Source organism: Lissotriton vulgaris, chromosome 7 (assembly GCF_964263255.1).
Source record: "Lissotriton vulgaris chromosome 7, aLisVul1.2, whole genome shotgun sequence".
NCBI classification, from domain to species: Eukaryota; Metazoa; Chordata; class Amphibia; order Caudata; family Salamandridae; genus Lissotriton; species Lissotriton vulgaris.
Window position 1 is genome coordinate 854234239 of NC_141695.1, and position 13722 is coordinate 854247960.

The window sequence follows — 13722 nt, forward strand, 5'->3', positions numbered from 1 at the left end:
GAGGATACGTTAGGATGGAAGGATTTCGTGCATTTATTTGATATTCTTTGCCTTCAGGAAACCTGGTGCAAAAATTTTAAAGGCATCAATGGTTTTGTATCCTATGAACTCCCAGCCTTGGCTTCAACCCATGGTAGAGCTAAAGGAGGGTTGCTGGTGTTGATTTCAGTTAAATTACCCATCTCAGTGAAAAAGAATGTAAAAGTGGGGGCTCATTCACAAATTCTATGGCTAACACAAGAAGCTGGTAGAAATATACTTTGGATTAATTTCTACAATAATACATTTGATGGCACTAGACATGTTGCAATTAATTAATTAGATAGGACACTGTACAATCTTGTGAAGAATTTTAATGGTGTATTTGAATTTATTTTTGTGGGGGATTTTAATGTTTCTGTATGCCCACTATCTTCTCAGAAGTTATGCGGTGTGTATAACCGGGTGGGGGATGCTGATGTCCATTTTCCTCATCACACAGGATTTATGCAATCCTTGTGGAACACGCACCTTCAGAGTACTTCTTGGACCAAATGTATCTCACTATGTGGCAGATAACTGAAAGCCCGAAGGACGTTTAGAGTAAGATCAATGTGCTGTAGCCTGCGAAAATGAGTTTGTGCTGTCTTCCTGTACTTTAACGTGATTTGTCCCTAAAGTGAGAATCATGTGTAGTTGTAGCAAATGTCAGAATTGTGTGGTTTAAGCTAATGCCATGAAGAAGATGTTCCCGAAGCTTCTTTGCCTAATCCTTATGCAGATATTCCTTCACTTGTCCTTAGAGTAGATGCTTCTCAGATATCTTTAAGGCAAAACCTCTTTCCCTCACCTCCTAGCAGAACATTTTCCTGACTAAGCAGAGTACAGTGCTCTCTTTATGGGAGAACTGACTTTACTCAACTTTCCTTTTGAGACAACTTTATGATATTATCTTTCTGATGATCTTTAAATTGCTTTCATTATACCGACTAACGTATTCGTGTATTGATCTACTTCAAATATTCTGATGACTTGAGTTTGTAAGTTTGCTAATCCTTTAATAAATTTTTATAGGTTTGAAACTTAACCACTCCTTGTCTTATTTGTGGAACCAAACGTGCTTCAAGGTAATGGAATGTATTTTGATATTGTCCTCAGTCACAACTAAAGATTCACCGGTGAGAGCTTTCTGAAGCAGAATTTGCATCAGAATCTGCACAGCGCAAAGCATTCTAACAAGTTTGTGCTCTGAAAGATTCTCTGACAAAAAAATACTGGGATTAAAAATTGGCAACTTCTAAAATGTTTGCATTGTGTGAGAAGTTGTTCTGTCTTGGAGGGGCAGGGCTTTGTGCCGAGCGCTACCTGTGAGACACTTCAACCCCCCTCCTTCCCTCTCAAAAAGGAGGGGGGAAAAATCTCTGGAGGCTGCCCTCTGATATCCTGGTGAGATTTAAAAGTCTCTGATTGGACATTGGTTGTGCAGATCCTACAAACACAGGCTAGAAACCCACTCTACTCAGGTGCTTCCAGCTCACCCTGGGTACCATCTGATGATATCGGCTCCTCGTCGAGTGACCATGCGGAGAGCCAGTATTGTGTGACACACAGTATGTGCTGGCAGGTCGGTAGGTTTGGAAACTGCATGGAAACCGCCGATCTGCCTGGTGTCTGTACTTTAATAGCTGTTTGGACTGGACCAGCAAAAACAAAGTTTGTCCAACTGGATCCTGAAAGTGGTGAGCTGTTCACAAGAGCAATTGGACTGCAGTAACCTATCATCATAATTAGTAATTTTGGTGACCCACTACTGCTCTAGCGGCACAGTGTATACGTACCTCATTGTATAGCAGTCGCTCAGCCTTATTTCGGTTAATGTTCTTGTTGTACCACCTGAGGAATAAAGGGACATGATCAGTCACAAATCTAGGCCTTAGGTTTATACATAAGCTTATAGGTTAATTTTCCACAAGAGTCATTAATGCACGTAGGCAGTCAGACACGTAGAGTAACAGTCAGGTCTACAGTAGGCAGAATAAGACGTGGGACCACAGACCACTGAAATGACTAAACAGAGCAACTAGCCATTAGTCACTGATGCACAAAGGTGATATGTCAGTCATACATCAGAATGATCAGTCAGTGATTTATGCAGCAGTTTTACTGTATATATCACTTGTATTCCGTATTAATCAGTGTCTCAATACAGGGCAAATCTGTGCTTGTCATCCTTCCCTCTAAGTGCCAGTACTTTTGTGGCATCAGAAAGTAATCATATGTCTGTCTATCAAATCACTGTGTATTCAGTCCTCTTTGGTACTGTGCTATTCTACATAGATCAGGGTGGGGCTCTGGGATGTATCCTGGGTTGGGTTAGGTTTGAGCCTATTGGCAGGTTGTGAATGCTTCTGAGAGGGTTCCAGCAGTAGCTTTACTTTGTACATTCTTTGCTTGCAGTTGCTGTAAAATTGCCTCTTGTCATTTATGAGACTCCCGCTGTGCTTCTCTGCTGGCTACGGGGTGAAGACATTTAATAGCACATTTCTTTGGATAAGAGTCCATTTTTTCCTTAATGTTTGTTTGAGCTCTGTATAGAAACAAAGTCACAAAATGGCAGTTTGAAACCGATTCATCCTCCACTTCCATGAGAGGTAGGTTACTTTGTACTTGGAACCCTACTGCAACGGTGGCTGTGTTTTACAGGACCTAAGAACAGAGGCTTGTGCGTTTCTTTAGCATGCACTCTCCTAAAGCATGTCTCAAAACGAGTTCTCATTTAAGAAATGGCTGACAGTTGGGGGAAAGGCTACTATTCCCAATGTGAATTCTGTACCGGCATCCTGAGGGCTCAGTTCAATCACCCCTTCCAGAGGAAGTAGAGGCAGCTTTTGGCAAGTTCTGGCGTAGGGAATGTGCCTACAATGTCACTAAAACGTCACTCACTTATGATTGCAATTTGTTGAAATGCTCATGTGACAGCCATACATACAAACAAAATAAGAGTTCAACTGTTCGAATCATTCAATAACTGCTTTCAGTGCATTTCTTTCTTTGTGCATATTATCTATGTCATGCTAAGATATTGTGATCTCTGACAGAAATGTTTGTAGTATTTTTACCTGAAGGGGTTGGCGTGTCCTGCAGAACCTGTTGTGTGCCAGTGGTTGTGGGTGGCACAACTGTCCTGTGACCAAGAGGTCCCTGTCACCTAAAAAGATGATTCTTATGAACCCTTGGAGCCCACCCCAGGTTACCCTGCTAACTGTCTGAATGGCTAGCCAGGCACCGACCCACAATCTGCAAAATGGAGCACCCTGCTCCGAAGGCAAAGCTGCTGCCTTGAGGCACTCCGTGCCACAGCACATATTAGATGCAATGGCACTGGAGACCTGAGCACTCAAAAGGACTTAGCCGTCCCCAAAGTGTATTCAAAACTGATTGGTCACATCTGGAGTCCTTCACCTGGACGGAGACTGTATCATCAGTAATTTCCAGTAAAGTCTGGAAAAAATCACCATTAAGACTCACCAGATCAGAGGAGACGGATCTGCTGCAACAGCACTACATGCCGCCTGAAGAAACTGTAGAAGCCCACAAGACAACCACCACCACAAACCAGCCTCCTGAAGGACTGGGTTCTTTAAGACCCAGCGGTGCCAGGGCACAACACCTGAAACCTTCGTGAGTAACCTGCTCCGGCGTACGAATCACAGAGACACGGGACACTTCCTTCGACGTCAAAGATTCAAGGTTTATTTGCTGCAGGGAACACAGAGATCACGACAAGTACACCACGTGCAACTTGGGGAGACTGCTTCAAATTGGTTCTGTGGATCGCTCCTTTTATACAGTTTTTACCCATAGGATAACATTGAACACAAAAGTTTACAACCCGGTTCCCATCATTATCCCCCAGAGGGGTCGCTTTGGTCACTTTGAAACACATCAGGTCCGGAACATAAGTGCAGAAACATTTGGCGGTTCCCAACTGTAAAAACCATCTTCCCACCATTAGCAAATTCCAATCAGCAGTAAAATAGATCGAAATAGGAACAAGGACAGGTGCAGAGGAAGACGGAGATAGTGGGGAGATCGGAAAGGGTGTAAAAGGGGAGGTATCAGGAAACATGAGATACAGGCATCAAAGGGACGTGCCTAATGAGATGCACGGCTGAGACAATAAGTCCGTGCGGCAAGATGAGCCTCAAGCGGCGCCATCTGCCTTACAGTAGCAACCCCCTTCGTCATAAAGACACTCACAAAGAACATGTGTCTTCCACAAATATCTTGGGAGTCCCAGGGTCGCGAAGCGGACAACGTCCGTTCGCTGGCTACTTGAGGGCAAGAGACAAAATGGATGCCGTATCTAAGATGGAACCCGTGGGTACAGATGAAAAACCCACATAACAAACGAACGGTTTAAGTTAGCACAGCGAAACTGCGCACACTTACTAAACTCGTCATTTGCGGTTCATAGATACCAGACTCGACCATATTCGTGCGAGTCGAAAACACCACTTACAATTGTCACGGAACCTCAGACGCTCCTTTTGCCCTCATGTAGGCAAGCACTAGTCAGAATCATATTCGATATTCATCAGACCATCGAGATGTTGCTGCAGCATAGCTCTGTCCAACCGAGTCCCCTTGGTAACAGGTGGTTGTCTCATACACGTTGTAGCACAGAGGCCACATAAGGCAGGACCACACTGCACACAAAGGCAACACGTGAACAGGAACACTACAACGACTCCGATGATCATCAGAATCTTCCAACCCCAAGTCGACATCAGGCCCCAAAACCACCCAAGTAGCGTCCAATCCCCTACATCCATGTGTATGGATTCGGAGATTTTATGCAACCTCGAGATGGCTTGATAGACAGTAGGAGCATTATCTGGAATGAAAATGCAGCAGCTCGAATGGATCACCTTACATACCCCACCTCGATCTGCTAAGATGACATCTAAAACCATACGGTTTTGTAACGTCATAAGTCTCTCCGCCTGAAGTTCTGTGGTGATATTACCAAGGGCACTGGCAGTAATATTAGCTGTCGATTCTACCACCCGAGTCAACTGTCTCAGGTTCCTACTATTAACCATAGGTCCCCAAAACGGGAGGAAACCCTTGAAAAAGTCTCCTGCCTCTTGACCGGCAGTATCCTCTTCGCTAATTACGCCTCGTATAACTCTAATCTTATGATAATCGGCATCTACAGTAAACGTCGGAGGCAACAGATTTGCAATGAAACATGAGCCCATGAAGTCAGCGGGCAACCATGTGTATGCACGATCATAACAGATGAAGTATGTACCCTTGGCAGCCAGAAACACAGGGGACGAGAACATCGGCAGAATGTAATTTTCAGTGCAAGCACTTGCTCCAAGTCGGGCTTGCGATCTTCGGCCACGACCCATAAGACAAAAATTTCCAGTGTGGGGTACGACCCATATCGGAGGCAAGTTTTTAAGCTGCTTTTCACTAGTGAACGCACTATATTCACCTCTACTTAGGACTCTATAGGCTTGTACCTCTTCTTCGGGAATAAGCGAGGGATCATAGATATCACTATCTAAATCCTCTATTGCTATCGACAAAGGTTTTTGATACGAGGTAGGACCAGAGTAGGGGGAACGTGGTTCTCGAATGGGGTGGAAACCCAGTGCGCTTCGAAACATTGTTTGAAATGCTCGAGCTGACCCTTGGGAACTATACGGTAACACCAGATATGGAATTCCCTTATCCGTAGTATGTGGCATCAACCCACACACCCAACAATTGGTAGTGTTAACCACTAACTGATGCTGATGAAGGAGCTGAATAAAGGAATTGTTGCGGAATTCTACACGTCTAGCCTGCTCGTGTTCTGGTAACATGTGAAAGGAATGAGGAGAAACAGTAGAGGTAAGATTAGGGTAAGAAGTAGGAGTAGGTGTAGCAGGTAAGAAGTAAAACATCGTGTAATACACCCCACCCGCCAATAATGCAGAAGCAGTCAAGAACAATACAAACAGTTGGAATATGAAACATTTGGTACGACTGAGTTGCTGCAGCTTGAATCTGTGGACTTGAGCTCCCTCCAAATCATTCAGCTTCGAGAATGCCATTCCCTACGACCGTCCGCAACGTTTCTTGACGCACTTCGTTCTGTGCAGCAATAGTCAATCCCTAGGAGTTCCCAGGAACCGACGGCCTTTAACCTAGCGTCAAGACCTACTGTCCAGAAGGAAGTACGCGCGCGGCCCTACGGCCTTCAATGCACAATATGTATGTATGCAAAAACAAAAAGTCTCTCAGCTGTAAAAGCAAAAATACAAGGAATGAAGCTCAATATATATACAAAATAATTACAGTAATATAAATGTTCAAAACTGATCACGGAAACGGGATAATGCACTTGTCAATACAGAAAAGCAAGATCTTTTTATTTGTCCTTAGTGCGAGATCGCAAAAAGTATCGGGTTTTCCCAGGACGTGTCTGCTCGTCAAACAAAGGATCCGTTGAAGAGACAGCGTCCTGCTGATCAGTTGAGTGTTCTGGTCTTGAGTCTCTTGATGCTAATTGTTCAACAGTGTCTTTCTGCTGCGCTGAGGGTTCTTCAACAAGCTGTGCGTCGCTAAAAGGCACAAACGCCGGCAATGTTTCTGTTTCAGATGACGCAATGCCTCTCCTTACCCACGGGTCTGCCGGCAAAGGGATGGGGACTCTTTTGGTGTGCGTGGCATGCACCCAATTCTTACGTCCCTCGAGACGAACGGCAGTCCTCGTGGCCAGGAGCACTTGGTAGGGTCCGGTGAACCTCGGGTCCAGGTTATTTTTGCGTGAAAAGTTCCTTGTCACCACCCAGTCTCCGGGCTGGAGCTGGTGGCCTGGACCCTCCGTCTGCGTCGGCAATGCGTCGTAAACCTGTTGGTGAATTAACCTCAGTTTAGCAGTCAAGTCATGTAGATAATCGATCAACATTGGGTACTCAAGATCAGAAAACATTCCTGGCCTAGGAACCCCCCACACATTCGCAGGATGGCCGAACACTATTTCATAGGGACTAAGCCCTACTCGGGAGTGTACAGTCGCCCTAGTTGACAGTAATGCTAAAGGTAAAGCGTCAGGCCACGAAAGACCAGTCGTAGCCTGAATCTTCGCTAACTTTAGTTTAAGGGTGCCATTGTACCCTTCAACCAATCCAGCTGACTGAGGATGATTGGCGCTGTGGAATTTCTGATTAATTCCAAGGCCCTTACACACACTCTTCATCACACTTCCAACGAACTCACTTCCGTTATCTGACCACACGACTCTAGGCATTCCATACCGAGGAAAGTATTCCTTCAGTAGGATTTTCGCAGTAGACAAAGCAGTGTTGTCTTTGAGAGGATAGGCCTCAATCCATCGGGAGAATGCGCAAACCACAACTAAAACGTATTTCAGGTTATTGCATCGCTCCATATGGATGAAGTCCAGTTGAATCACCTCAAAGGGATACGAAGGGGGAGCAAAACTGCCAGGAGGAGTTGGGGTTCCTTTGCCAGGATTGTACATTATACACACCATACAATTCTTCACCAGACGTTCAGCACATTTCGTAATGCCATCATTCTTCCACACAGGAGACAATAATTTGCAAATACCTTTCGCGCTAATATGTGCTAACCCATGCGCCATTGTCACAACGGCCAGCACATACGCATCCGGCAACATCCATCTTTTCTGATCCGACAAATCAATCCAACAACCATTCGCATCCAACTTTCCCGTACTTTCTTTCCACTTCGTCTTTTCAGTCTCGGTGGCCTCATTCTGAATTGCTTTCACACTCTCGATAGTGTCTTCACACATACTTGATTCTGTAGGCCACCTAACCGAACTCGTCACATACATCCGAGTGCTAAGGTTCCGGGCAGTCTCCTTAGCAATCTCATCCGCAAACGCATTACCACGACCAACATCACCCGTCACCTTGCGATGCGCACTACATTTAACAATCGCAACTTGCGTAGGTAAAGTCAATGCATCCAAAAGATCATTCACAAGCTGGCCATGCTGTATCTTCGTACCGTGCGACGTCAAGAAACCTCTCTCTCTCCACAATCGTCCAAAACTGTGAGCGACACCAAACGCGTATTGGCTGTCGGTAAACACATTCACACGTTTCCCTTTCGCTAACACACACGCTCTAGTAAGAGCAATCAGCTCCGCAGCTTGGGCAGAATTCTGATTCAACCTTGCAGTCTCAACAACAGTATTCAATGTTACAACAGCATCAGCAGTAGTCACATCGCCATTCGACAACTTAAAACATGACCCATCCACATACAAAGTACCATCCGGATCTTCCAATGGGGTGTTTTTAAGGTCCACTCGACCTTTTGTTTCCTCTTCAGTCCTCAAGTAGCAGTCATGTTCTACTACTTCATCTGACTCTGTACTAATTGGTAACAGAGTTGCCGGGTTCAGAACGTTACAACGTTTTATCTGAATGTGGCTTGCCAAGAGCGTCAATTCGTACCCAGACAACCTCGCACTCGTCAAGTGCTGAGTTTTCGTTCGATTCAAAAGAGTATCGACTGCATGCGGAACCATCACCGTAAGCATATTATCCATGACCAATCCTGCTGATTGTCGGATGGAGACCGCAGCTGCCGCTGTTGCTCGTAAACAACTCGGCAATGCTCTAGCTACTGGGTCCAAGGTCGAGGAAAAATATGCACATGGACGTTGCTTACCACCAAAAGGTTGCGTTAAGACACTCAAAGCACAACCTTCCCGCTCGTGAACATATAACGTAAACGGCTTACTGTAGTCAGGAGTACCCAACACAGGAGCCGAACACAATGAATCACGCAGTTCAGAAAAACTTTTCTGACATTCTTCCGTCCATGGTAAAGGAGTTGAAACATCCCTGCACGTAAGAGCCACCAATGGCTTCGCTAGCAATGAAAAATTAGGAATCCATTGCCTGCAGTACGACGTAATACCTAGAAAGGCACGCACATCTCTTTGGGTTTTTGGCACAGCCATTCGCGCAATCGCTGCAATTCTCTCTGGGGTCAATCTCCTTCCCTCCTTTGACAATAAGTGACCTAGATAGGTTACTTCTTGACAACAATATTGGAGTTTAGAAGGTGACACCTTGTGATTTAACTCACAGAGATGTTGCAGCAACGACACCGTAGCAATTTTGCAAATGTCCTGAGTATCGGCAGCCACCAATAAGTCGTCGACGTATTGGATCAAGGCCGCACCGACCGGCAACCTAAACGCATCCAGTTGACCCTTCAAGGCTTGGCTGTAAATAGATGGACTTTCACAGTAGCCCTGAGGAGCGCGTTTGAACCGGAAGCTACGTCCACCGAGAGAGAAACCGAAAAGGTCCCTGCTCTCCTCGGCAATCGGGATGCTGAAAAACGCATTTTTCAAGTCAATCACCGAAAACCATGATGCAGAAGCTGGAATCAGAGTCAGTAGCGCCGTGATGTCAGGCACAACGGGAAATTGAGGAACCACAATTTTATTTACCTCCCGTAAATCGATAACAAAGCGATAAACAGGCGGTTTTGAAGGATCAGTACGTTTAAGAATGGGCAGCACAGGGCTGTTGCACACGTTTCCCCGAGTCTCTTCAATAACATCTTTCTCGATCAAATCATAGATGATCGCCAACAGTGCTCGTTCACCATCAAGGGAGATACGATATTGGGGAATACGTGGCAATCGCACATTAGATTTCAGCTGTACAACATAAGGGGAGATATCAAGTAGGCCCACGTCATTTGGACCTGTTGCCCACAAAGACGCAGGGAGAGAACTCAATTCCGGTGGGAGCTTATCGAGGGACAAATACATAGGAGAGACAACCCTCTCTCCTAACGTAAGCTTTACACCCACAGGAGAACAATACAAAGTTGCGTACAAACGTTTAAGCAAATCCAGGCCCAAAAGATTTTCACCACAACCCGTAGTCAAAATCAACGGAGCTTCTAGCTCACGTGGCCCAATTTTAAGGGGCAAAGGGCGCGAAACTGGATTGCTAACGGGGGCGCCAGAGAATCCAACGGAAACATTTGTTAAGCCAGACAAAGGTGCGCCAGGGAGTTTCGAATGCATGATAGAACTTTTCGCTGCACCAGTGTCCAACAGAAAAGGCTAAACGACGCCCGATGTAGCAACTGCGACGTAAGGCCCTCTCTGATCAACCGGAACTGATACCACTCCCTCTCCTTGTCTATGGCTGTCCTAGTAATTACTGTCGTCAGTTCCCTGATCGACGTAATAATCGTCTACATTGTACTGCGCAGATCGTCCTTGCGATGATCCACGTTGATCGAAACAATTATTAGAATTAGACGAGTTGTCTGAGCGATCATTCTGCGCACCACAACCTCTACCACGTGATGTTTGCTGCGAACCACCACGACCTCCTCTAGATGAGTTACCATTGTTACGTTCATTCAAAACGGGGCAATTGAATTTAATGTGTCCCTCCTGTCTACAATAAGCACATTGATTGTACCCTAACGAGGATCTTTGGGAGGAGGAGTCATTACGAGTTTGGGATCTGTTCGATTGTGGCTGTGACCTATTCTGTTGCGAATTATTCTGATTTGACCGCGGAGGATACGCTTGTTGCAACAACACTTTAGTTTTGAGCTCTTTCGTCTTTTTATCAGCACAGTCGTTCTCTTCTTTCTCTCTATTCTCATAGTATTGTGCCGTAGCCAATATCTGAGCCGAAGTAGAAACGGCCCATGCACTTTCCGAATTCTTCAATTTATTGCTCAAATCGGGCAACAAATTCGAAACAAATTTATCCACAAACAATCTCTGACCACCCTCGGTACCCATATCCTGTCCACTATGGTCAATGAATGCTTCCTCGAACCTCGTAAAGAAGTCGGAAACACTCTCATCCTTCTTTTGCTTACAAGCTGACAATTTGTCCCAATTCACTCTCATAGCTGGCATAAGAGTTTTCATTAATGTTATTATTCTTTGAGGGAGAGCAGCAATCAACTGTTCAGGCTTAGCACCACCAACTTGCAACCCATCTGCCGCTACAATGGCCGCCCAATCACCACCTAGTTCATTTGTGTGATTTTCCTGACGAATCTTAGCCCATACCGGTTGCGGTACGACATTGCCAAACAACATGTCGATATCGGCAAGATTCATTACCGTAGCATCTACGAGCTGCGATAATTCTTTGTAATACCCTGCAGGATTTTTGCGGGGGTCAGGCAAAGATTGCTTCACCTGTAACACTTCCGATCTTTTCCATGGGAGATGTATCCATACTCTCTGGAAATACGGCGGGACCGGAGGGGCAGCTGCGGGGTTACCTGGCATCCAAACCGGTGGAACTTCACGCATAGGGAATTGACCAGACTCATCTGGCTGTTTTTCAATATCTTCAACAAACAATGCATGAGGTATCGGAGCGGGACGAAGAGATAGCAACCGCTCAACAGCACGTCGAACATTAGTATCCACTATCAGTCCATTTGCGAACTGAAGCTGAAGATCAGACAGGGCGGTCAGCACCTCGTCAGGCGCATCGGCCGCTATTTGATCATAAAGGAACTTGCACATTTCATTAAACACATATCTCTGGGTTGGTACATTGAATTGACAAAATGTATCGAGGACAACACGGGGTGGACACCTAAGAGGATTTACCATCCAACCCATCGCCATATTATATAACGCAACGCGTTCTCTGTTTCCAGGAAGCTGACTACGTCTCTGAGGACCATCAGAACCAGCGGACCCATGAACAGGTCCGAGCGAATGAAAGAAGCTAGCCGCAAGAGGAGAATTGCGACTACGAGTAGAGGGAGAAGCATACGATACAGGACTAACAAAAGAAGGGGTAGAAACAGTAGCAACAGCAGGGGTTAACAAAACAGGAGCAGTAGCAGGAGCAGTAGCGGGAACAGGAGTATGTGGAAGCGGAGGAGCAGTAGGAATAGAAACAGACAAAGGAGCAGGAACAGTCGGAAGGGCGGGTGCAGGTTGAGGAACAGGCGGAGGAGGAATAGGTGGAAGAATAGGTACGGCAGGGACCACAGGAGCTGCGGTACCCTGTACGTACGGAGGTGGCGACTTCATAAGATAAGACATTAAGGGATCCTCAACTGGCTCTTCCTTCTTTTCCGACTCCGTAGGCAAAACGGGGTAACATTTATCTACAGTCATACGCTGTAATCGGTCAAACACTTCCTTATCCTTAACCTCCTTATCATGCTGAAATTGCTCTGCTTTCTTCACTATGGTAGCAACATTATCTCGCTGATTACGTTTAGTCTGTCTGATTTCTTTCTGTCGGGCTTCCTTGCGCCACAACCGAAAGGCATCAAACATGGCCGGCCTCGACTTTCTTTCGAACAATTTAATCTCTAGATTATCTAAGATCGGAGCTTCGAAGCTACCATGAGGTGGCCAACGAAGGTCGCCGTCCTTTCTCGTGTATTTAATCCAGTAATCGTTAAAGGTAACTGGGCCTAGCCCATGCTTGCTATAGAGCTCATACGTGGGAGTTCCAACCGGAGGTATCGGACACGAGTCCTCCAGTCGGGAATCCGTACCACAAGGTCTGAAACAACTAAACAAAGTACTGCGACCAGGCATCTTGCACACTAGCCGAGTTTCACAAACTTCAAGGGTTACGGGATTTACCAAGTCCCAGCAAAGAACAAAACCCTCGGTTTTTGGCGGCTGCAGTCGTCAAACAACACAACAAAGTACGCTAGCAAAGTGTCACCGACAAAAACACTCACACAGCGCTAACAACAAAAACACTCGCTAAAGTGTCAACAACCAAGAACTATGGGAGCGACCCACAAATACTTAACTCAAAAATCGATGGCGTCACCAGGAAGGCCCGTCAATCGTCTCGCTATACCAAGGTCTACGCCAGGCGCCAAAACAGGTCTACAGTCAGGGCAGCAGTCCGTCGCAGCCGTCCGGAGGCGGGAATCTTCGCGGGAAAAGTCTTCGGGCCACTTATTTCGACAACAGGATCGATGAAGCGGAGTGCACCTTCCCTCGGAGATTTCACACGAAGTTCCTCACGATCGTCGGGCTTGGACCGGTACCACTGATGCAGCCCCACGTTGGGCGCCAACTGAAGGACTGGGTTCTTTAAGACCCAGCGGTGCCAGGGCACAACACCTGAAACCTTCGTGAGTAACCTGCTCCGGCGTACGAATCACAGAGACACGGGACACTTCCTTCGACGTCAAAGATTCAAGGTTTATTTGCTGCAGGGAACACAGAGATCACGACAAGTACACCACGTGCAACTTGGGGAGACTGCTTCAAATTGGTTCTGTGGATCGCTCCTTTTATACAGTTTCTACCCATAGGATAACATTGAACACAAAAGTTTACAACCCGGTTCCCATCATTATCCCCCAGAGGGGTCGCTTTGGTCACTTTGAAACACATCAGGTCCGGAACATAAGTGCGGAAACATTTGGCGGTTCCCAACTGTAAAAACCATCTTCCCACCATTAGCAAATTCCAATCAGCAGTAAAATAGATCGAAATAGGAACAAGGACAGGTGCAGAGGAAGACGGAGATAGTGGGGAGATCGGAAAGGGTGTAAAAGGGGAGGTATCAGGAAACATGAGATACAGGCATCAAAGGGACGTGCCTAATGAGATGCACGGCTGAGACAATAAGTCCGTGCGGCAAGATGAGCCTCAAGCGGCGCCATCTGCCTTACAGTAGCAACCCCCTT

The 13722-nt window shown here is 46.1% G+C and overlaps 1 protein-coding gene across 1 annotated transcript in view; it reads right to left on the reverse strand.

Annotated features, from left to right (window-relative positions):
- ITK (IL2 inducible T cell kinase) overlaps nt 1–13722 on the reverse strand; it is a 363906-nt gene that overhangs the window by 150689 nt on the left and 199495 nt on the right. Inside the window, exon 8 of the mRNA XM_086931228.1 lies at nt 1818–1872. Coding sequence (XP_086787354.1) covers nt 1818–1872 — 55 coding nt within the window. The remainder of the gene's footprint in view (nt 1–1817; nt 1873–13722) is intronic.